Source organism: Zonotrichia leucophrys, chromosome 2 (assembly GCF_028769735.1).
Source record: "Zonotrichia leucophrys gambelii isolate GWCS_2022_RI chromosome 2, RI_Zleu_2.0, whole genome shotgun sequence".
NCBI lineage: Eukaryota > Metazoa > Chordata > Aves > Passeriformes > Passerellidae > Zonotrichia > Zonotrichia leucophrys.
In genome coordinates, this window is record NC_088171.1 from 115,663,928 (window position 1) to 115,688,930 (window position 25,003).

Below are 25,003 nucleotides of genomic sequence, written 5' to 3' on the forward strand. Positions count from 1 at the left end.
TGGTGCCTAAGGCACAGTGCTGCAGTGAAGGATGGGGCACATCTTCACCAATTCCACTGGAGTTGCACCTGCTTCCAGAAGAATCCCACCCATCTATTGGCACTTATATCTGTCAATACACAGCCGAAAATAAACGGCAGACTGCCCGTGGCTGGCAACCATTTATTTTTCTGAGGTCAGACATGAAGAATGGACATCTATGGATTGAAGCTGGATCTTCCTTTTGGGAAAAAATGGTTTCACTATATCCATGGCCAAAACCTGCTGTTCTTCAGCACAGTTGTTTCATCTGAGCAGAGACCAGACACATAACCTCATTCAGAGGATGGGTACCAGAGCCACACTGGATGGGTAAATTGCTGCATGGCACACACACCAGTTTCCCATGCTGACAGACTGAGAGACACCAACTAGCCAGAGGTTCATACAGAATAAGTATTTTATTCATGATGTATTTTTTTATTTACATTAAAGTTTTCTTGTATTTCGAACTCTGCTTGGATACTGAAATTAACAACTTTATGTGACTGCACACCTGCTCTATAAGAAATGAAGATAACACAGTTCTTTTCCATAAAAGAAAAAAGAAAACTGCCTGTCAAAATCAAAGTTGATTTTTCTCATTCTCAGTAATTATCTTTTCTCTTTAGAATTAATATGAGTGGAAAATGTAGTTTACTGTAATATAATAAATAGAAGACATTGGGTAATTAGTAGTGCTGGTATATTTCTAAAGTACTAAACAGACAAACAATAAACTGTGAATTTAATCACGAGTTCTCATACAGTTTCAAGACAGGAAAATTAGAGCTCCCAGCTACAGTTATTTGAGTAATCACATCGGATCTGCATTATTTATTAGTTATTACATGCCAAGTGATTCCAATTGTACATTGCCTGAAATCATTCAGAAGCAAGCATGCCTTTGTTTCTGTTTTGTTTTATAAAGAAAAACCAATGGCATTGCCAAATGTGTATTCTATCTGAATTGCTTCCTTTATTTCACACAGAAAATACAAATCAATGGTAGTGTCCATTAATGGGACAGGCATCTGGGACAAAATCATCCAAAAATATATTTTCAGAGCTATCCCTGATCCCAAACATTGACAAAATACCTTCTTTTGGATATTTTTATCCCTTTCCCTGTGGCTGTTGAACTTACGTTTCATTTTAGGATTTATTTCTGATAAACTCCGTAAAATTCTATAGGACTTTTGCATATATAATAAAATGGCTGAAGCATATTTGGTAATATTTCTTTTGGTAATATGTTTATTCCACTTGACAAATTAACAAAACATGATGAAGTTTCAAGAAGCAGTGTTATGCAGCTTTATTCAGTTAGTTTTGTTGGTTCAAGTCTTAGTTTTGGGCAACTTCCTCCTACAATGCTTTAAAAAGGGAATTACTTAAAATACCTTTTTTATTTTCCATAACAACCAAAGAAATAGAGAAATAGTTCTTGGTTACCTTCATTTTCTGCCATTAAAGCAGGTTTGTTGTTATATTTGTCACTGTAAAAACTAAATAAAGTATTCACACCATCAGTTGTGAACAATTTGTGCCAGCAAAAGTTAAAGCGTCAAAGAAACCTCTTTAAAATGCTAACAAATTTACTTACAAACACCTATATTTATTATTTCATAAATAGGCGCAACAGGTTCCATAAAAAAGATTAAATACAGACACAGTATGAAGAAACAATAATACATAGCCATATGTAGAGGTTATAATTTAGCTGTCTCCAATCTGTTTCTGCATCTAATAAAATATCAGGTAAGCATTTGGCAGTTTTATACATAAAAGGACTTAAATGACGTTTACTAACCAGTACACATAAAGTGATTTTCTTTTAAAAAAAAAGCAATTTTTTAGGCAGTACAAAATAAATGTGTTTGCTCTTTATCATCATTAGTTTTTTCTCCTAAGTTTTTTGTATTTATTTCATGAGACAAAGCCAATATTTTTAATTAATATAATTTGGGACTACTTTACTTTTTTTCTCCAAATACTTTGAAAATATAGACTATCAGTCAGTTGTTTAAAAATGAAGTAAAAATATGAATGTTTGCCAATTTTACCCTTATTGTGAAATCAATAAACTGGAATGAGCCAGTTTCAATTACAATTAGCTACAAAAACATTCACATTTTATACTCTAGGAGAGTGTAACATAGATGCTATTTACAAACTTGCTATGACTGCTACATCAAGCCATTTAAAAAGTCTTTAGTAGTTTCATATAAACACCCATTATGAAAAACCAATGGAAAATCCAGGACTTTTATCCGAGACATCTACAGTTGCTAAGGCAGTTACTACCGCAGCACTTCACAGCAAAAACCAACATAAAATCTGAATGGTCCAAGTTTCCTTCAGGGAAGAAGAAAAGCAATGTCCGTTATAGGATCTCAGGGAAGGGGTGGAAAGGAGAAAGAAAGAGAAAAAATGGGGAAAAAAACAAAGAAAAGGAAAGAAGCGAGACTATTTTTTCCAGAGTGGGTGACCCACAAGATCAAATAGTCCTAAGTGCTTAGCAACTTGTATTTTCTAATAAAATGCAGAACTGCCCTGACTGCATAAAGCAATCCATGATGAAAAGACTTCCCTGCATTCCTCAGTGAAAGGAAAGGAGAGGTGTTTCAGATTTTCAGGTAAGGTAGAGTGCTTTGTCCCTCTGCATGCCCCTGTTCAAAGAGAAAAAGAACAAATGTGACTTTTTTCCTATATTTGAAAAATTTTTAGTTCTATTCTTCAAGGAAAAAAAAAAAAGATCAGCCCCACAACCCCACTGCATGTCATTAATTCCAAGCATATCACTGAAGTACAGCTGCATTGCCATGGTAATAATAAGAAAAAGTCATAGTGACTTATAGCAACCTGGAGACCACATCTGTCTTTAAAACTGCCCAGGACTGGGACATGGGTTTGAGCACTGGTTTGAGGAAACCTGCAGTAGTGGGCTGGTAGCACTGACTATCAAAAACTGCTTGGAGCTCCAGATTTAGCACAGGTCTTGGAATGATGCTCCATAAGTGACCTATAAGAAGCAGCCAGTTTCCTCAGAGGCAGGAGAGCTTCATTACATGAATATAGGTGTCAGCCACTTACTGACCCTCTGGCATGCTGATTACTGGTACAGATATACCCAAAACGTGCCAGATTGGCAGCATTTGCATGATAAGCATTTGCAAGGGAACAGCAGAAGCCAAGCAAAGATAGTTTAAGTTCAGATGGATTTACAAAGTCTTATCTACACAGGGTGGACTATCTACAGGGATATGTGCTCAGAGAAAGCTGCTGGGGATGGGAAGTTACACCCACTGCACACCTGGAGAGCACTTCTAGGAACAATGACACATTGCTTTGTTCCAGAAGAGACCAGGAATCAAATCCACAGGTGGCTGTGGCCTGTTTGATAGAGGACAGTCTATTCAGAGCTCAGTGTAAGTGGTTGTAAAAGTTGTGGGCTGGATAGATTTCAGCTAGGGCTGCAGCACATGTCTCGACATGGTGGTAGAGCACAGAAGTGAAACTGTTCTGCTGAACAAGTGGGCAAGTCGTGGGGCAACAGTGATAGGTATGGGAAAGAATGATGTTGCTGTTCAGACCAGCTAAAGTTCCCCTCAGTGTCAGCAGGTTGTAGCAAAGGTGTTATTCTGAACTAGTAGCCAGAAAATTATTTTTATTCAGTTCTATTTTGAGTTCCAGAAACACTTTAAAACAATAAGGTAAGTGAAATTTTCAGTTTAAGTAAATGTAATGGATGAAACTGTTCTTTAGTTCTGCTTTCTGTTCATTTGTCTGGGCTAGATTTGGCACTTTGGGAGCAAGCAAGAGCTTTTATCTCCCATTGCCTTGGGGATTCAGGCTAAGTCAAGGGGAGGTCAGGCTGGTGGGCATGTTCACAAGGCACAACATCGATAATTTAAAACTGAAAAAATACCTTCTGTTCAGTGTTAAATGTTTCCAGGCAGTTTGTGGCACAGTAACATGGCTCCACAAAAACCAGGCTGCCCAAGTTGAAGGTTTGAAGGGGTTACTAACCTTATATTGAGGACACAGGGCTCCTACAGGTATGGTGTTTTGTTTCTGGTTACAATCATGTGTTCTTCATGCCATTCTCTTGCATGTATCCCATGTATCAGCCCTGCTTCTCACTGATGTGGTTTTTCACCAGCCCAGCTAGCTATTTTCATGACTCAGACTAGAAAATAGCTCACGTCATTTGCCTCTCATTGATACACAGTGATCTTAAAACTTCTTTCTTACTCCTTCGCCCTAAGATTTCAGTTCTGATCTTCTATGGGATGCAAGTTCTCTGAGACCTAGAAACTGTATGTGCTGTGATAAGGTGACAACAATGTCTAATAAATGTATGTACTGAACAATTGCTCTCCCACAACAGACTAACTGCTGAATAAATACAGGGCCATCACAGATACACTTCAGAAACACTGTAGGGAAACAGGCAACTATGCTGTTCCCAAATTCTCCATCTTATACTTGTGTCATGAATGTTGCTCAACACAAGGTGGCATTCACTGGCTGCTTACCCATTACTGCAGTAGTCATTATTCCAGTCCACAGTCTGTGCTGGAGGATTTCTGCACCCTGAACGAACATACTCCATTGCTTGGGTAACAACTTGTGCAGCTGTTGATGTTGGATTGATGATATTCTGATAATCAGGCTGAAGAGTAAATCCCTAGAGGAGAAAACAAGTACATTAGAAAGAATGGAAAAAGAGTAACAGGTTGGGTGCATTAAAAAAAGTAAAAATGCAGGCTGTACTGTGCCATAGTAGAGAATACTAGTTTTTCAGGTGAGATTTTGGTTATAAAACCTAAAATAGGGCAAAATGTGTAGGTGCTTTCTAACTTTTAAAATCTTTCTTCAGTCTGAGAAATGAAACACTGCCAAAACTGTGTTTGCTGTTACACAGTCACAGGATGGAGACAGAGCAGAAACAATTCAAAACCAAGAGAACAACTCAATCAGCACTGGGACAAAAAGGTCTGTTTGCTCCTTAGAGCTTCCATTTAGATTAAATATAAGCACACACACTAGTCACTAATTCCCAGAATATGCAACAGAATCTTTTTGAAGGATGTAGGCAGCAGGTGGCTGACTGTTTTATTAGACTACACCTATTCATGTATTGTTCTCAAAACCCTTTTTCTTCATTCAGTCACAAAGGGACCATCTGCTGCTTCTTTTATTTGCACTTCTCTCTCAACTAAACGGAAATTCAACCAAAGGTTTTTAACAGTTGTTGGACTAATGTAGTGAAAGTAGCACAGAATAACTTGCTTTTGAAACCAAGGAGATGAGAAAAAAAGTGGAAGTTACAAAGAGACATCTAACCTGCTCCCTGAATTTTCTGTCATATGAAAAGTCATAATCATTTTTAGCTCTTTTGATATATTCTGATGTTTAAATATTGTGTTTAAAACCCAGGAGAACAATTGAAATTTCAAGGCTAGTGTATCTGGTTCACCCTGTACATCGTGTTCCTGTAAAGTAGGAAGAGCTGTACTGGGTAAAATATGGGAACGTTGTATTAAAGCAATCGATGTCTACTGAAAAAATCCAGACCAAACTCCTTCCTGGGCCAAGGGCATACAATTCCCACTGAAGTTAACTGGTTATGCATAGCTACTAAATCAGAAAAGGAACTTGCACCAAGATGCCTAGTTTGTAAAGTCACTCCTTCCAGCCAAAGATCACATACAGAATAGATAGAATTAACTCTCTTAGTTTTTTGTTAATTCAGTGTTAGTGTGTTGTGTGTGATTGCTTTTCTTACACAGCCTTCATTAGGACAGGAATTTTGCAGACAGATGTTTGTTTTCTGCAGGTTTAAGAAGGCAGCCATGCTACCCTTTGTCAAGATAAATGAATATTCTCAGCTTTCTCTTGTCCCCCTTCATCCACAGAAATTACCTTCCTTCAAATTGAATGTCACTTACTTCTTCTCATCTCTCTACCTTGGCTATTCCCTGAGGTCCTGCAGGTGTTTTGCCCCACCTCTCATGTGCACTGCCACCTCGGTCCACTCATCCTGATCATGGGTTTTAGCCTAGGCCATAAATGACTGCTACTTTATTTCTTAATCTTTTCCATATGGAGAATGCCCTGAGTAACACTTCAGTACCTTAAACACTCTTGGAAACCTCACTTTATCCCAGTTGACTCCAAGAAACGGACCATTAGTAGTGAGCAAGTTCACAGCTGAATTCTGCATCTAGTTGCCACGTTACTTATATACTGCCCTGTTAATGAGATTAAATAAAGCCTTCCCATGGTGTATTTTACACCCCTGGGGACTGTAACCCCCATGCTCAGGCACTGCCTTTTCACCAGGCTCTAAATCTGTGCAGCGAGCTGCAGAGACAACCCCCATACCTGCAACAGATCCAAAGGAAACAGTAATTGAGCAGATTTCCCAATGACTTTGATTGGAGTTTTGTGTAATTAGAAGGCTGAAAATTTAGGTTTGTATACCATTTTCATAATTTTTGTTCAAAACACTAACCATAAGGCCTTTTTAATTCAGCTGTAAGAGGAAACCAACCACAGAAACACATCCTACCCCCAGGCACTCAGATTTACCTTCGGTAGCGAATCCCCTGATCTATCATATATACAAGAAAAACACTATATAGGGACAGTAGCCAGTAGCAAAGCATGCAAGTGAGCAGGCACAGAGACTCAAGTACTCCTAAAATCATAGAATGGTTTGGGTTGTTAGGGACCTTAAAGATCATCTGGTGGGCAGGGACAACTTCCACTAAACCAGGTTGCTCATAGGTCCATCCAACCTGGCCTTGAACACCTCCAGGGAGAGAGAGCATCCACAAACTCTGGACAACACTCATGAAGAAAGGAGACAGTTCCTCCAAACTCAAGGAAGAGACCACCAGTACAATATCCACTCCGTTTCTTCTGGAATTAGGATAAATAAATAGCTTAGGTGTCAGAGAATGGTCCTGGGTTTTAATTCAGGAACTGGGTGTGGATGGATTCTCATATTTTTTCAGGTTTTCTGTGTGACCACAGCCAAATTGATTTGGCTCTCTTCCAGCAAAGCACGTGTGCACGTGTATTTTGACTGATTTGGTACCTCTCATGTTAAGATTGGGGCTGCAGAGCCAAATTTAATTCTTCTGCCTGCAAAATAAGGCGTAACAAAGCTTTCATCTTGTACCTGACAAGTCCTATTTAGTTTTATGGCTGCCTGGGATTGGGCTCTGTTTCTTAGGGCACACTCAGGTGATAAATGCTAACGTGGTGGAGGGGTATCTGTGCCAGGCTCCAGTCCTGGAAGGGTTTCAGTGGTCCCTCTGGGGGGTTGAGGGATACCAGAATACCTGATGGAAAACATGCTTGTTAAAGCCAAGTCATTTAAGCAACTTCAACTCAGTATGAAGGACCGATAAAGTATGGTACTGTTCAAGATGTAAACAAAAATTACTTCAGCTTTTTTATCAACAGAAAAAGCTCTGAAAATACAGATCTGTACAACAGAGGGAAACAGCCTTGTACCAGGCTTGTGGTAAATATTTGGGTATTATTTATGTAAGCCCTTAACAAACAATGATGAAATAAAAAGTGCTCAGAAAATGAGTGCTTCGAGGTCTAATTAAACAATGCTGAATGTTTTTGCATTGTAATGCTCAAGAGAAAATCACCAACTGTTTTGCAACATGCCTAGAATTTTAAATTTCATTTTCTTGTCCCAGATTGAAATAAAAATAGGGAACTTGATAAAGATTAATTTGATGTCAGGAGGGACATTTGCTCTTTAATTAGATTTCTGTAGCCCTGGCAGTTTCGTTGTGCCACTGTAGCAAGTCCTAAAAAGCCTGCAGCAGAACTAAAGAGTGATCCTCATCTCCACACTTTACTAGGAACTAATTTCATTTCCTGCCTGTCTGGAGAGGTATTTTCAACAGGCATCAATGTTTTTGTCTTCACAACTGATTTATTCATCAATCTCAATGTGATATTTTAAACCTTTAAATTACATCCAAATCCTAAAGCATCTGTTTATTACACAAGGAAATTGAAAATCTGTCTGTGTGATATCATACAAAGATTTTTCCTTAAGGTTATAAAGGAAGTTGACAGATATTAATGATTTTTTTTTTCTCTTGACCTCATTCGAAGACAAAGCTTAACAAAAAAGAAGAAGAAATCTGGACAAATACAGCAGGCTCCTGAGTTTGCTGTATATAAAATATATACCAGAAAAAATGAGGTTATTATTTTTGGCAGGCTATGCAATCATCTTGCTGTATACATTTATTTTCTAAAGGAAAAAAATACCTAAAAGTAGCCTAAAATGAGTTATTATTTAAAAAAAAAAAAAAAGTTACATACATTAATCTTCTGGTGCTTTGTTATGCATAGGTACTTGCAGCCATGGCTACGAGACATTCAGAATTTAGTTTTCCTTCCTCTGCTTGAGAACTGAAATGGGACAGAGTTGGACATGGGACTCACCATCCCATGCAATGCTTGGGTGCAGGTTTTGAGCAGGGAAGGTGATGCTCCCAGTTGGGATCCTTAAAAAGGTTTCTTAACAAGATCTGGGTGTATTAAGGAGGGAGTGAACCCTCAGCCTCATCACTCTTCACACCCAAGAGCACAGTGAACAGGCTGGGCAGAGGTGTGTGCTCAGAAAGAGGCACAAATGTCCGTGTGAGTAGAGAAAGGAAAGAACGACCTTGCAAGTGAAAACAGGCTGCAGCTTCAGCTGCTGTTTCAGCCTGAACTTTGGAGAAATTGTGCTGATTTGAATGACAAGGGTTAACAATCAGATCATCTAAGGCCAACTGAGCAAAAATTAAACATCATGTCAAACCTAAGAAACAGACTAGAGAGAGACAACTCTGTACCGGTCAAAAAATTATACAGTGATAAGATGCTCATATGAGCATTTAATGAAAGAAAAATCACACTCTTCAAATCTGCTGTGAGTCTACTTCTCTGTCAAAGGTGGATAAAAGAAAAACTACAGCAGAGTGGATTTTGACTTTGAAAAGTAAAACTTTACTTTTTAATGATATTTAAGAAACTTTTTAATGATATTTAAGAAAAATATAATGAATTTCAGAATTAGAAGTTTATAAAAATCAGGATCTAATTTTAAGCTAAGCATGAGAATAGAGATTATGGTCATTTTTTAATAGTTTAAAAGGATTATCACTGTAAACAAGCATCACAAATGTCTACAGTAATGACCTTTTTAAAATTTATTAATTAACTGCTGGAACAGAAGACAAAAAATGACAAAATAATCTACCTTCAAGAAGTTAAAATTTAGATAACTCAAAATAGAGATAGTTTAAAAGAAATTAAAAAATAATTAATTATACTAGGCATATGACCAAAATGCTAATATCAAAATTTTATATTGTGTTTCAGAACAATTTGGATGCATTGCATCAGCTGCATAGTCCACAGAGTTAATTGATTTTAAAAATAACAGAAATTGTGCAGTCACTGAGGACTTTTGGCTACCAGCACTTCTGATTTTTTTGATGTTCTGTAGTTTTTGTGGATCCTCAAAGGAGGTTGCCCTTCTCCAGCTGGCAGTCACTCTTGATTTGGCAGCTGCACACGTGCAGGCAAGGAGTGCTGGATGTGGAGAAGGACATGCTGTTCCCTGTAGAGCTGCTGAAGATCAGCTCATTGTCGTGGAAGCAGTGGGAACAGAACTCTCTCCTCAGGTCAGCACTTCTTAGCAGACCCTCCTCAAAGTCTGCATGGAAGAGATTGTGAATTTCACACACAATGTTTTTTGGAGAACTGTGTTCCTGCCTGCCAGGACGGAAATCTGGATCTCTTTGTGGTTTTTCTTGCAGTTGGCAGTCCTTCAGACATTCTACAAGATGGCCTTTGATAAGAAACTATCCTCCTTTTCCTGGAGAAAGTGACTGATCAAATGTCACAGAGCCAGAGTTCAAGCAGGGGATATGTAGAGAGCAGGGATTTGCAGAGCCTGCTACTGTTGAGTGTCACACTGGTGAGCCATGAACTATTTCAAAGAGGGATGTTTGGAAAAAAAAAAAAGGCCAAAAAACAAAACAAACAAATAAACAAAAAAAAAGTGGGAAAAAAAGAAAAAAAAGAAAGGGAAGGAAAGAAAAAAAAAAAAGAAAAAAAAAGAGAACCCACAATTGATGATTTTTACTTCTAACATGTCTCCAGCACAGTCTGCAATGAAGGTGCCCAGCCAGGTGAGCCAACACCTGCAGCAGAAAACTGCTCTGCTGGGAAGCTGTTGGCAGACTTACTCTTCTCTTGCCTATTAAGCTCCATGCTGCAGTATGACATGACAAAATTTGTCTCTTTTTTTTCTTATAGTGCATTAGTCTATTTAGTATGAGTAGTGCTGAGGCTTCCAAAAAGGAAAATTACTCTTGTTGCAAGTCACTCCCTAGGGAGTGGTATGTTAACTAGTTTCTGTTCTTGCTGCCTTCATGGAGTCTCTGGACAGGTCTATGGTGGCCATACCTAAGCATGGAGGAAAAAAACAACTTGAGGGAAGAGGAAGGGGAAAAAAAAGTTGGTTTAAAAGCAACTATTGCTCTCCTTTCTCAGAATTCATATTCTTCCATTCTTCTTGGCTTTTTATTCAGGAGAGTGTTCTACACAGTGCTGTTTGGGACGGAACATCACACCCAGACCTCCCTTTCCCTCCTCAACACAGATCAGACAAACAGTGTGGTGTCTCCTCTTTCTCCTTACTGCTGTTGACTCTGAGCTGCTGGGAGAGCTCAATTTTTCTCCCACTACATCTTTTCCTCTTTAACAAGCTCTGTGATCAGCAGAATGTTTGCTCTATTTCAACCAGAAGGGAGAGCAGAGTCCTTTGACAATTGAGTCAGAGAAAGGCCCTTACTTTTACATTGTAATCTCTTGACTTTTTGCTATTTGCCTCCTGGTGACCAGCCTATCTTCTATGTTCTAACACAGTATGAAATCCTGGTGTAGTGTTTTCTATAATTTCTTGACTAAAAAGGGCCATACCTAAGAAACTGAGCAGGATACCACTGTTCTGTTCTGTTCTGTTCTGTTCTGTCATGGCAAATCAGGGAGTTGTCAGTACACCTCTAGCCCTATAATGTAATGTATATTTTGCTATATTTAAATTCAATTCACACACTCTATAAGCTGTTATATGTTAGAAAAACCCCCCAAAAATATTCCAAAGTGAAATGACATAGATTTTCTTGAGCTCAAAAGCTGCATGACTGTAAAGCAAAAGCAGGAGTGTAAGAAATATAAATTGGCTTGTAGATATTACACAGTGATTAAAGAGAGAAGAGAGGTGAAGCATGGCAGTGAAGCATTTCAGCAAGTAACTAGCGCCTTGAGTGAAACAGAAATATCTCACCACAGTATCTTCATTAAAAGCATCAGCCTTTCTAACTAAGGAATATGAGTTAGTAAAATGCATTTGACCTAAAATGTTGTGAGTTTAACAGGAACACAGAGGTACAGCATTTTTACTTAACTGTAATTGTCCTTAGTTAAAAAAAAAAAAAAACCTCATCATGATAAAGATCTACATTCTGACTTCTAGAGACCTGTTTTCTACAGCCAAGGGTCCTGTATTTTTTCTTAAGCTACAAACAAGTCAACTGCATGCCATATATCTCACAGATGACTGAAAGTACTTTCAAACCATGGATGCACACACCTTATGCTACAAGCTTGCAACTTGGCAAAATAAAACATTAGCAGATTCATACTACATTAGCTTTTCTTTGGTAGAGAGTTTAAAGTAATGCCTAATGTTGATTCATACAAAAATGAGAGTTTATGTATAAATATGTAAGTATCAAACATCTGCATGACATCTTTTGTTAGCCCCAACTCTTAATTCACTAAATGGAGACAGATTTTCAAATCTATTCAGTAAATTATGCCTAACAATTCTGGAAAAGACATAGGGAATTCTGCATTGGACGATTAATATGCAAGTGACACTGGAGCTGGCAAGCAATCTGAACTTGGAAGACTGAGTCACTGTGCAATAAAAACTTGTTGAAATGTGGTTATAGGATCTCAACAGGTGGCCGTCACAGATGTAATTCCTCATGTTTGATAAATGAACCAGAGTATTGCCTTGTCTCTCACTGCTCTGAGACTTCAGGTTCAACCAGGATTCCTCTGGCCTTAGGATCTCCAGACAGACCCTCCTGGCTCACCCACATAGGACTTCCTCCAGCTAATTCCAGCTGCCCGGGCTTGGGGTCAGCTCCTGAGCTTCTCTGAGCATGACTCTCCTGGAACACTCACACCAACTGCAGGAAAACCCCCATGAATACATGCCTCCACATATGTGTGGTCATAAGTCTGTTGAGTCTGTTTTCTCTGATAGTGACAAATTGACTGAACTAGGAAAAAGTTGTGAACACAAGTTTTCATTTCTGATTACTCCAAATCACTCCTGAGACTAAGATCAAAGTCTCTGAATAAATCCAAATCTTCCTGAGCATATCTTGATTTATCTCCTGAACAACTAAGTTTATCAGTCCAAATTGCTTTCAACACTTTTGGGGTTTTTTTTCTGCTTTGGAAAATTTCTTCCCCTGTTAAATTGCTCTCCTGGCAAGAAGCTATGGTTTGCGTTCAAGTATTCTCAATTCTAAAGACCAATCTTGAGATGAAATGTTTCTGGCTTGGAAAGCAAATGCAAATGCCTTGTTAGCAAAGGTGAATTTTTAGAGAAATATAAAACATGGAGCAAGTTCATGACTATGTATAATCAGTTGGTACTGACAAGTTTTGTGCATACAAATTTTGTAGATTCTTGCAATTCCATTCAAAAAATTTTCATTTTACTGCCACTTTGCAAAGCAAGATATTATTATTGATAGTCAGATCTCATACAATACAAAAGGAAATTTTCTTGCATGCAATCAACAGTTTATCTGCTCTCTTTATATTCTTCTGTAAGCCTGGAAGGCACAATACCTTGGATGGTCTGCATTAACTCAGAACTCGTTGGAAATGTATTGAGAATCAACTATCTAAAACATTCAGAGTAGGGGGAAAAAACCAAACAAAAAAGCCCCATATTGGGATGGTGGACACAGCCCATTTATTTGCAGTAAAAAGAAGGTAGGTCTCTTTAGCAAAATGAAGCTGTGACTGTGGAGTAATGTAACACACTCGTGTTCACTTAATCTAGCATGTTCAGCCCAACCTGGGCTGCTTTACATTTCCTCTGACAATTCCACACCACTGTCAGCACAAGGGTAACAGCATAAGCTACAATCATAGTTTTTCTAGACATGCCTGCCTTTTGTTTGCAAAGTGTGACTCCTGAAGGCTTTGCATTTCACTATTTCAGGGTAGCCACAGACTTGCACATGGATCTATGGGCAGTGCTGGACATTGTCACTGGCACAAACACTTCTACTGCAGTTTTCCATCCTCTAGTTAAACTCCTTCATTTGTTCTTGCCCTTGGAAGACTAAGCCTATACGACCATGGTTTTGGAACCAACTTCTGGATGACTCCTCTCCCCACGCCCTCCCCAAAAATAAAATAATTCCCCAGAGAACTGAGAAGGCCCAACTTACTTGCTGCATTGTAGGTGAGTGTAAAGCAGACTGGACCTGCATTGGTAGCTGGTTTCCAATGGACTGCTGCATTGGGATCGGCTGGTGCTGCTGGATGTTGAGATGCTGGTGCAGAGGGGGGCTGATCTGGAGCGGAGGAGGAGGGGACACAGCCATGTTTGCTATGGAAACAGTCACTGGCATTTGGTTGTTGGGCTTGGGCGCTATGTTCCTGGGGATATTGGCATGCATGGCGGTGATGTGGGGATTCATTCCTGGTTGTTGGTGGTAGTGGGAACTGAGGTACAGGGCAGAGTGGGCCTGGGCAGGCCCATGAAACACTGACTGCTTTGAATTCATCATCTGAGGTTGAGGGGAGGCTTTAACATCAACAGGTTCGCTGTAGCTCTGTTGGAGAAAACAAAAATCAGAAATTGCTTAGATGTTACCAAATATGGCTGTTCTATCCCCCTGAAGTCTGTTTAAGTGCCGCACAATAAGCAAACATTTATCTGGACCATCAAATTTTCCTTGAAATGGAGTTTGGTTATTACTCTAGAAAAATAATTAATCCCTTTTCACTTTGCACTTTTGCCTTCAACATTGTAAAAAAATAAGTAATTTAGGTCCTTCATTTCCTGGTCTAGCCTGGCATTTTCTTTATCCAAACTTGGAGCTGCCATCACTGATCTAATATCTTACACAACCAAGGCAACCAAGCCTGACACATTTTTTCACATAAGCAGCCACTATTATTGTCCTCAGATTCCATGGCCTAGTTGAAAAGGAACATTAGGAGGGTGGGTTACTGAAAAACTCTGTAGTGATTTTTGACTTGCCCTATTTTTCCATCTGCAAACCATGGACAAGATTTTCAAGATCTTTTACCATATACATTGATATTGCTAATAGTTATTTATCAGTTAGTTAACGTGATGAAGAGGCTAAACCCCATCCTCAGCTGTTCTGCTGCATGGAACAAATACACTAGCTGCTGTGCCAATCCCTTTATTTTGAAATATTTTGTGTTGGAATGCTATCCATGCCATCAAACATATTACATAGGCCATGCATTAAGAGAAATAGAAATACTCTGAATAATTTCTCTTTTAGCAAAACATGCTTTATTAATCCAAAAATTCTGTTTAAAACTTATAGCTATATAAATGTTAGCCTGCACTAGATATAAGGACGTTATCTTTAGTCTAAAGCTGGAAGAATACTACATAGATATGAGAAACTGCAGTTTTCAGAAATATTATGGTCAGTCCTGATTTCTTAAAGTTACTAATAATAAAACTTGTCCATGAATGAATATGAATTTTAATAACATTTTTGTTCTAATATTTATAACTTGCTACATTTGGTTAAACTCAATTTACTCAATTGTTTTCATACATTTATTTTCTTAGCTATCTGGAGTACTAACTGTGTGCTCAAATAAATGAGAAAAAAATTTAAGAATTAACGCACATATGCTTATAGGTGGGAATCATAATTTGAAGTTAAGTCATACTGGGATTAATAGTCAGTGAAAGGTGAAACATGCTGGGAAAAAAATGGCAGAAATGTCCCTCTAGAGAAAGTCACTTTGTCAAAACAAGGCTTAAAGTGGAATACAAGCCCTTATTCTGTGATCTCCGTGTCATGTTTGCTCAGTTTACAAGTCAGAGTAAGTTTCACGTTACTCTCAGCACTCCAGGGTCAGTGAAGTCTATTTGTATTCCTTCTGAAGGATGCACCATCACCAACAATCTGTTGACACGAGCGCTGCTGAAATTGCTTCATTATATGCAATGATGAAGATGAGAATGATAACTTCCTTCTCCCTATGTGTAACTGCAGTTCCATTAGCAAAAAAACCCTTGTTTTCTCCAGTAAATTAAGGCAAATTAAATGAATATGAAAAAATTAATGCAAATCTCTGTCTCTGTGGATCTGCCTAGCTCTGCTCACATGTGGGTGTACACGTGTGCAATATATATTATGTTCATGTTTGCAGGATTCAGATGCTGACATAAAAGCCTGAAAGTAGCTGAAAAATCTGCCATTATTTGGATATTATTTTTTAAACATTGAATTAATGTTCATGAAAACATGGGAAGAATTTCCCCCCCTCTTCCCAGTTGTAGAAGCAATGATGGGCAGGTTTACTGAAATTTCAGCAATTCAGAAGGTTTGTTAATTAGCAGCATGGTCAGGAGACTCCTCTTGGGTGTCCCATGCTTATTACACATTACAGGAGGAGCAGGCTGTGTTCTTTCTTGAGAGACTTGGAAGTTTTTCTGAGAGCCCAGTCCCCTCATGGAAACAGTTTGTCTTTCCATGATGCAGCTGGCAGGCTCTCTGTGGTCCAAGCAGGGATAATTGCTCCTGAAGTGTCTAAGGGCAAATTGGCTAAACTAACCCTCCTGGAGAGGTGAGTGCTGCAAAAAGCCTTTGCTGACATACTGATACACACTTCTATTTCATTTTTCACTACAAAGATGCTGCCATACACACCTTTAACAACCAATCTAATTACTGAACAATTCTGAGTTCACACATAAGTGGTGGATGCGTGGCCCACCCTGATAAAATTACAGACATATAGATAGTATAATTTGATACTTTAAATGCAGAATTATGTTAAGAGGAATTGCAGAGTCTCTGGTCAGAGATAAATAGCACTTATTACACCTCCGAGAAGAGCTCTGCAAAATGATCAAAAGGGACAGTTTCAGTTGTCTCAAGCTATGAATCAGCTTTCTATATGTTTCACCATCTCTTGATCCAGTAAAAAGCAGAACACTTCAGCTTAAGAGCAAGTATTTTGCTATAACTTAGGATGATTTAAGTCATATATGATCTGAAACCAAATTGTCCAATATCAGTGGAAAACACATCAATATTATCAGTTACTGGACTCTTGATAAATGAACCCATTAAATGCCATTCTTCAGCATACTGCACTTTCAACTTTTTTCTGCAGTTAGGTCAGAAATACATATTTTGTAAGTATTGCTGGACCTAATAAAATAGGTGATGTCAAGTATTTCAGCTTTGTGATATCACTTTGCTGTGAAATATAACAAGAAGCATGCATGACACATAGGTCAAATTATGATTTTGGGCTCAATTGCTGTTCTCACAGACTAGAATGGGCATTGCACTGGTCCTGTGCAGTATCAGACAGTCTTAGACAAGGACTTTTATTATGGGTAAAAATTGGAATTAAGAAAGAATGTCCAATAAGTTCTTCAAATGCACAGTTACATTCCCTACTTTGCAGGTTGGATTTCAGCCAATATTCTCTTGACTTATCCAAGGAGAAGAGCACACAACTTAAAAAGCTCTCCCAAATCTCTAATTAATCTGCCCCAAGCCAACAGAGACAATTTACATCACTAATTTATAGGATGAAGTTCTAGGATAAAATTCAGGTATATGCAGTGGAGACCAAAATTACAAATCCATACACACAGGCCTCCAAACACTGGGGCCTAGTAAATCCTAAAAAGTCTTCTACTAGACATGCAGTGAGAAGATCTTCCACGTTCTAGCTGAAGAATGGTGGTGCACACCCACCACTAGAGGGTGACAGAATATTACATTTAGTTAATGGCAGGTGGTATTTTACACATCCATTAGAGAACATACACTAGGGTGACAAATTAGTTTTTTTGTAACAGTCCTTTATGTTCTTTGAGTGGCTTATACTTGTTCTGAGAACAAGTTGAAGCCTTACTGTAAATATTAACATTCTTCATAGCCTAGGAGAAGGATTTCCTATGGACCTGTCTGTCCTTCTAACATCATCACCAAATACTTTTGTCTAAATTAAATAATAAATAAAAAACAAACAACAAAAACTAAACTCAGAAGGTGAAGAGAAGGCAATGGAATTGTACAGAGAAAGTATGACTGCCCTTTAGGCACAACACAAATCCCCTTCCCATCCCCCCCAAAATAATCTGTTGTTTTACTGAAACACAAAGAAAAAAGGGAAGAACATTTTGAAATCCCAACAGAAAGATAATGAAAGTAGAAGAGATACAGGAAAAAGGACAGATCAAAATAAGTACTACTGTAACTCTGATGATAACAAGTGTAATTATATTAACTAACAAGTGTAATTATATTAACTAAAACTACTGGTGGTGCATGACCCTTGGTCCACAAAATTATTTTATTTGTATAATATTTTCAAGGAAGTCTGTGATGATGCAGATGAGTGCTGCTCTGAACAGAAAGTGTTCAGGGTGGATAATTTTGCACAAAATTTGGAAAGTGCTGAATCAAGTGATTCCCCATGATTTTCACCAAACTCATGATCTCCCTTCCAATTTTAGTGCAAAGAGAGCTTTCCCATGCACTTCTGTTCCCCAGCTGTGTGCCAAAACTCCTCATGCATTATTGCCAAATTAAAGAATTCGATTAGGAATAGGGGGTTAGGCATTGCTCACTTAGTTGTGCCATTCTTTCCTGAAGGGAACGGCCCTGGGCCTAGTGATCATTCTTATCACACTGCATTCAGGCACAGGGAGTGTGTCTGCTCCTTAGAGGAAAGTGACATTGAGATTTCACCCTATTCAACTCTCCCTGTGATTAAGAAATTATTTTTGGTAAAGACATCCTGCTCAATTTAGCTGTCTTATAGGAAAAAGAAAAAGCCTAGATGATGCCATTTTGGCATCTCCATATCTTTGGGATATAACCTGAAAACCTGGAAACAATTTGAAACCTCACACTTTAAGTTCTGACCTATGTATCTGTGTAACCAAACAGCTCTTGAAACCTACACATGGGTATTGGTTCTCTTTCTAAATTGTGTCTGCCTTCTGGCTACTGTTGGAGATTGCAATCCCATTTCTGTTGGAACATAAACATCCATGTGGTTGAAAGTAAAGCAAGAACATGTTTTAACAAGGCAGTACTCAAAGGGCCTGGTCTTTAGACTACTGAATGTAAAGGAAAATCTATTATTAATTCAAACAGAATTTGGATCACAGCCCAGCACTGTTACTGTTACTTAAGTATTAATGTCTGGATGTCCATTTTATTTTTCATGAAAACCAGGTAGGATCTGACTAATAGAGGCTGAGAATCACTCCCAGCTGATGATCACTGCTTTTGACCTCTGATCCATAAGAAGCATGCCTGGAATCTACAAGTGCCTACACTTATTTCCATTTTTAACATGTCAATGCAGTTTTTGTTAGAAATGTTGCCAATAAGCAGGACTACATAGATGTATTTCCAGATGATGTATATGGATATCTTCCACTTACATAATTTATACATGCTTCATATCCAGAATTCTTTTCTGCCATAGAATAATATGTGGGAATTAAATAGATTTTTACAATAATTTCACTCTAGTATGCAGTGCTCAACTAATATTGCTGCTTGCAATGTGAAACTAAAAAGTCAGTGTTGTCCCAAAGAAACCAGAGGTGTTCTATTTAGAGAGGAAAAAAGGTTTTTTTTCTTGTTCTATTGATTTCAGAAAATTAATGATCAAAGCCTTTCAGTTGGAGCAATATAATTTCAGTTGTTTACAGATGAGATATTATCAAAATGCTTCTTTGTTAATAACACCAATTAAGCTCTCCTTTGTAGTAAAGTACTCAGTAAATACATTCAGAACATTCAGTAAATATTCTTGGTACTGCTGGATGCTTATGTGTCCTTTAAATATATGCTGAGGAACCTCCTCAAGGACAAAGCAAGCCTTATGGCAATATGCAAACAACAAACAGTGTAAGCAGCTTTACTTGTGGGCAAACACAATATACTCCAAATTCAGAATTTTTTTTTTTTTTTTTTACAAAGCCATAATGGTGTAACACAGGTCTATCTTAAATCAGAAACAGGTGTTTCTCTTTAAATAAAAAATGGAAGTTTGGCCTCCTCTCTCTACAGACTGGAACATGCACTATATGAGGATTTCAAAGCCTGGAAAAGAACTAAACCTAATTCAGGTTTTGCATGAACATGTATCATAAACCAATGTGGTTGCCACACTGTCTCTTTCCATGACAGTGCCAGGCTCACACCTGGTGACTGGTGTCTGTCCTTGAGGAATTCAACAATCTTCACACTCTGTGACCAGAATGGAGGTTACATTCAGGAAGCAGCAGTGATTATGTCAGCTGGTACTGGGATGTTCCAGGCTGTGCAGGCTGTGATCAAACTTAGGCAGGCCTGACTCAGCTTGAAAATGAGTTCTCTTCAGTGCTGTGACATTACAGAAGCAGATAGAAGGAAATTGGCTGCATATTTATGCAGCTCCTACGAAGCTTACCTAAGCTCAAGTTTGCATCTGCTGTCTTTGCTGTCTCTTTGGTGGAAAGAGCATCTTGAATTGTTTATTCCTTCTCTCAGCTTTTCTGTGTTCACATAATCCTGTCTGCTTGTAACATTTTGGACATTTTAGGTGACTTCCAACCCCAAGCCTGTCCTTGAGAAGAATCCCTTTCCCTAGCTTGCGTGGGCTCAGCCATTTTATTAATACCCCTGTGAAGATGCTTATGAGAGAATGACTTCTCTCCAGCACTGTTTCTCCTTCTTCTTAGCTCTTTAACTCCTGCAGAGATCCCTTTGATTTAACTCTCTCCACTCCAGTGCATAACTCATATGCATATTTGCAGCGCAGCTGCCTTCCTACCTAAGCCACAAGAGGATCTTATCAAATGACATTTCCTATTTTGTTAATTCCAGTCACCTATTGCAATAACAACATCTAGGACCCCAGAGAGTTCAAAAAGCTTTTTGACACATTCTTGATATTTCAGAAACAAAGGAGTAAGCCATGGGTTGTCATCTATAATTAGTCAAGGTGGCTCAGAAGAACATCTTCAAATCTAAATATACATTTTGTCATCATCTACAGGGGATTGTCATGGATTCATTTAGGATATGTAAGTAAAAATGGATGTTTTATGAATGTAACCTGGGTACATGTGATAAAGGATATGCAACTTTAATTTGATACAAGTGTTTTAATTCCCCAAATGGAAGCACTAGGCTAATAGTGAAATCTAGTTTTATTAACTCATTTCAAAAACAAACACAGTTCCTCTTCAAATCAAAATCTGGCTTCTATCAAGATGAAAACATTTCTGCCACTTTTTCTGCCGGCAGAAATTATGTGAGAGCATCTCTCAGCTTTTGCACTGCTGAATGTAAAGTATCACATGATTTAGCCTCAGATCAAATTCATGGAACTAACTTAAATATAGTTTGCTCTTTATTTTCAGCTGCAGTAGATCATTGGTTTCCTTGCTATGCAAAAAAAAAAATGCTTGGACTTGTGTTATGATTAGATAATTCTTTTATAAATACACATTTATTTAGCAGATACTCTGATGCATCACATATTTGCACATAAAGGATTCAATTTACAATTCTTTAAAAATTTCTGACTACATCATAATAATTCCAGAAATAATGAAAGAATGAGGTATCACAGAAGCATGAAGCACCTGCTTTGGAAGCTTTTCATTACAGTTTTTCTATCTAGTGATTCTAATGGAAAAAGGTAAAACTTGTATGTGTATGTCATCACTCTGGGACTGGTTTTTGCTTTAAGAGAAATATTGCCATATGCCTTATAGCACTTGTAGCTACCAAAAAAAATATCATGCATCAAACATAACTTTATTTTTTATTTATTCTTTCTCTTATGCTTTCACTGAGAATAGCCTAACTGGTTAATGAAATTCCAAAAACATCTGCATGGACTAGGTCGAGCTATAATGTAGGAAAAGCTGTTCTCAGCAGCAGGTGCCTCTTTGCCAGCAGCAGAAAGGACGCTGCTCTCCTTGCATGCAATAGCCAACCTGTTAAAGCATTGACCAGGAGACAAGACAGTTCAGTCACTAACTCTGGTCAAGAGATATTAAAAATTTTATTCCCAAAAGAAATGTCCCAAACCACAGCAGCTGCTTATTTCAGGGAGAAGTGAGCCAGGATACAGTGCCTCTCTTCATCTGAAGCTTGGCCACTATGAAGTGATGCAGTTACAGAAAACAAATTGTGGAGAGAGCACACCGGCACATATGCATTTATTTAATAGTTGGGAAATGTTTGATCAGGGAGACCTAATATATCTTTTTGGTTTTTTATATGTTAGGCAAGTGCTCTCCCACATACATATATGAAATTGGAAACTAATATCAATTTCATCATTTTAGTTTTGGCTTATTTTGGGAGTTTGATTTTTTTTTTTTTGTTTTGATTTTGTTTGCTTGTTTTGTTAATTTTTGTATTTATTTTTTTCCTTTTCATGGTCTCCATATTGCTTTTTACAAGAAAGTAAAATGTTTTCATTTATGTCCACTGCATTTTTAAGAGACTTGAGTTCCTTAGGCTGATCATTTTTATTACACCACGGGCAATGTAACAGATACTTTGGGTCCCTGGAACTCTCTGGTTACAAATTGCTGGGCTAATGGCATTAAGGCAAAGTCAGCCTTACAGATATGACCTTTAGTTTTCTTATGAACCACAATTGCAAGATGATGGACTAGGAAAAGCTAAGTCTGCCATAAGTTTCAAGAAGTAATTTTACATGTCCAAAGGATTTGCACTGTCCACAAAACTGAAAAATGTCCAATGTGTTCACTTCAAAGTCAAATGAGGACACCACTTTGACTTAGATACAGCATCAGAGTTTTGAAATATGCCTGAGTATTTTGATATTGAATAATATTCCCCTTGCTGAGAGGTTTTAGCTTCAGCCATAGTCACTAATATATATCTTCATGAAACTTGAAATTGTGGAGAATTAAAGATTCATCGAGTCAAAAAGAATAAAAAAGGGACAAAAAAATCTTTTTTGTACTACTGAAACAGATACAGTTGTACTGTTATAATTAACACATATATATGAATCAATGCACATAAATATGTTATGCATGCTGAATACCTACCATATATATATTTTATAAATATTTTATAAATTTTATAAGTTTTATAAATATTCATAGGTGAACCTATGTAATATATGAAAGTATTTTACATTTACCCATATACATCCGTATTAAATATATATATTTGAAAGATGCAGCAAAACCTCTAATGTCAGCCAGAAAAAAGGCTGGTTAAGCTAGAAAAAGTGCTTGTTTTATGAAAAAAAGTAAAATTGCAATTCACAGCATTTTATGTAATGCTGTACAAATTACCAGATATCAGAGACTGCATTTCTGGACCTGAATAGTACTAAAAGTTGCAACTGAGGGCAAATATAAAGACACTTGTTTACAATGCAAAGGCTTAGTCAGTACTATAAGCAATATGGCAATCTGCATAGCAGAAGATATAATGCTTTGTTATGTGTTTTTACTTTACCAATCAATTCTTACACACATGAACAAATTCAACAACATATCAATTTCAAGCAGTATAATAAAAAAGGAGAAAATACAGGAAGTAAAATTATAAATGAATGGGAATTAATGCATACTGACATATTTATACAATCATATGTTTGCCTTATTTACTGAGTGGTAGCCATACATGTCTTATAAAGACATAATGAAAGCATTTAGAAGTTTACTAGAAATGGGCTGGCAATCCTATTACCAGAGCTGCTGGTGACACTTCCACTCTTTTCAGCTATGATTTTGTCAAATAACACAGTCTGATATGATGCACAGTATGGGTGTGTGTGAGCCAAAGTCCAAACAGAACTGCTCAGCTCTCTAAACAATGAACAGGGAGGGCAGGAAAGAAAAAAATCAGAGTAAAGGGGCAAGGAGCTGAGTGTCATGGAGCAGGCCACTCCCTCCACCTGATTCTCCACATCCACCCCAGAGCTCGGTAGGAACACCAGTGTGTCTGAATGCCACTATTCTGCTGTCAGGCAGAAGCTAGGAAGTGTCCTGGCAGCAGGACACTACCTCGTTCCTCTGTAATCTTCTACTTTGACTATTCTGGAATCTCAAATGGCCAAGGTGGGTGCCATGAATTCAGTTCCAAGTCTGGACTACTGAGGTAGAACATGGCATATGTCCAGTCCTTGCTTTTCAGAAAAGAGAAGACTTGCAATTAAATGCAGAAAAAACATGCACAGACTCTCATAGGCTCACTAGTTTAAAACCCAGTAGTACTTAATGAAAAAGGCAGCAGAATCAGTCAAAAAGATAGGAAACAGGAAAAGCAGCTGCTCTGGGAGGTGTAAGGCACCTGCTGAGCTGGACAGAGGGGACCTGAGCAGAACCCTTGCCTACTTGTGCCTGCCTCTTCCTGCAGACAGACACCTCTAGGAGGGGATATGAAAGAAAGTTTGATAATTGGATAACTTTTGGATAGCCAAAGCCTATCCTGATGGGATATGAAGCATAACTGAGTATCTCACAGCTGCCACCCCGAAGTCATTGGAGCTCTGCTATGAACATGAAGGGCTTAATATTGTTCAAATACTTTGAAAAAAAGATGTTCCAAGGAGAATACACAAAATTAATGAGAACCTGATTTCACAATTGTGTTTGAAAATATGGACTATATAAACTTCCTGGTCCCAAGCATTAGTGAGAATTTCTTTACACCAAAGCACTGTTGGCATGAGCAGCACATTCTATAAAGCAGTAAGGTTAAACAACATGCAGTAAATACAACTCAGGAGGACCCAGAGTGAACACCTGATTATAAATGTGAGGTACCACAGAGTGAGGCACAAAGCACAAAATATAACTGTAAGCAAATCACTAATATGGTAATAAAGAATTTTTGGAAAAAGTGTGTTACTTTTGGCATGTCTAAGCTTTTGATAATGAGGTCTTGGAATCTTAATAATACCATCTAAAAGTAGTTTTTATGGATGGTAATGTAGCAACATCAACGTAAAAGACCATTTTGACTCCAAATAACCTTAATTATGTATTATATATATTCTCTCATGCTTACAGGCTTGTCTAAAAAACCACAACTCTTCTGGTGCCATATAAATATTTAATAATGATAATGTAGAATATACTGATATTATATTACAAATGGTTATTTTACATCCTTATTCCAAAATGGACTTGCTTTTGTTACATGCCAGCTCTTTTAGATTCACTGAGTGTGTTCATGGGAATAAGCAATCAGTACTCAGCTTCATTAAGTTTATATTTTTATACTTTCCACACTAGAGGAAAACATTACATTATGGGCAGAATTTAAATAATTGCTTAAAAGTTAAGAAAATGCTTCAGTGCTTTTCTGACTAACAACAAATTTGAATATTTGCACTAATGGATTAATGCACTGAACTGATCAAGAGTCTTCCAAATTTTTTTCTAAAAAAAAATTTCAAAAAAATGCCATAATATACTCTTTTATTGTTTAAAAAAATCACATTTTTTATATTGTGCATTTCAAAATTAAGCCATGAAAGAGTGTTACGTAAATAGTCCATGATGTACTGAATAATGACAGCAAAGTTATCTTCT

The 25,003-nt window shown here is 37.7% G+C and overlaps 1 protein-coding gene across 3 annotated transcripts in view; it reads right to left on the reverse strand.

The window, feature by feature from the left end:
• Positions 1–421: 421 nt before the first annotated feature.
• Positions 422–25,003, reverse strand: part of TOX (thymocyte selection associated high mobility group box) — a 218,373-nt gene continuing 193,791 nt past the window's right edge. For all 3 annotated transcript variants that reach the window (XM_064706134.1, XM_064706135.1, XM_064706133.1), the window contains 3 exons: positions 13,608–13,994; positions 4,560–4,711; positions 422–2,690 (listed from right to left, as the gene is read on the reverse strand). In XM_064706134.1, coding sequence (XP_064562204.1) covers positions 2,654–2,690; positions 4,560–4,711; positions 13,608–13,994 — 576 coding nt within the window. In that variant the 3' untranslated portion in view covers positions 422–2,653. The remainder of the gene's footprint in view (positions 2,691–4,559; positions 4,712–13,607; positions 13,995–25,003) is intronic.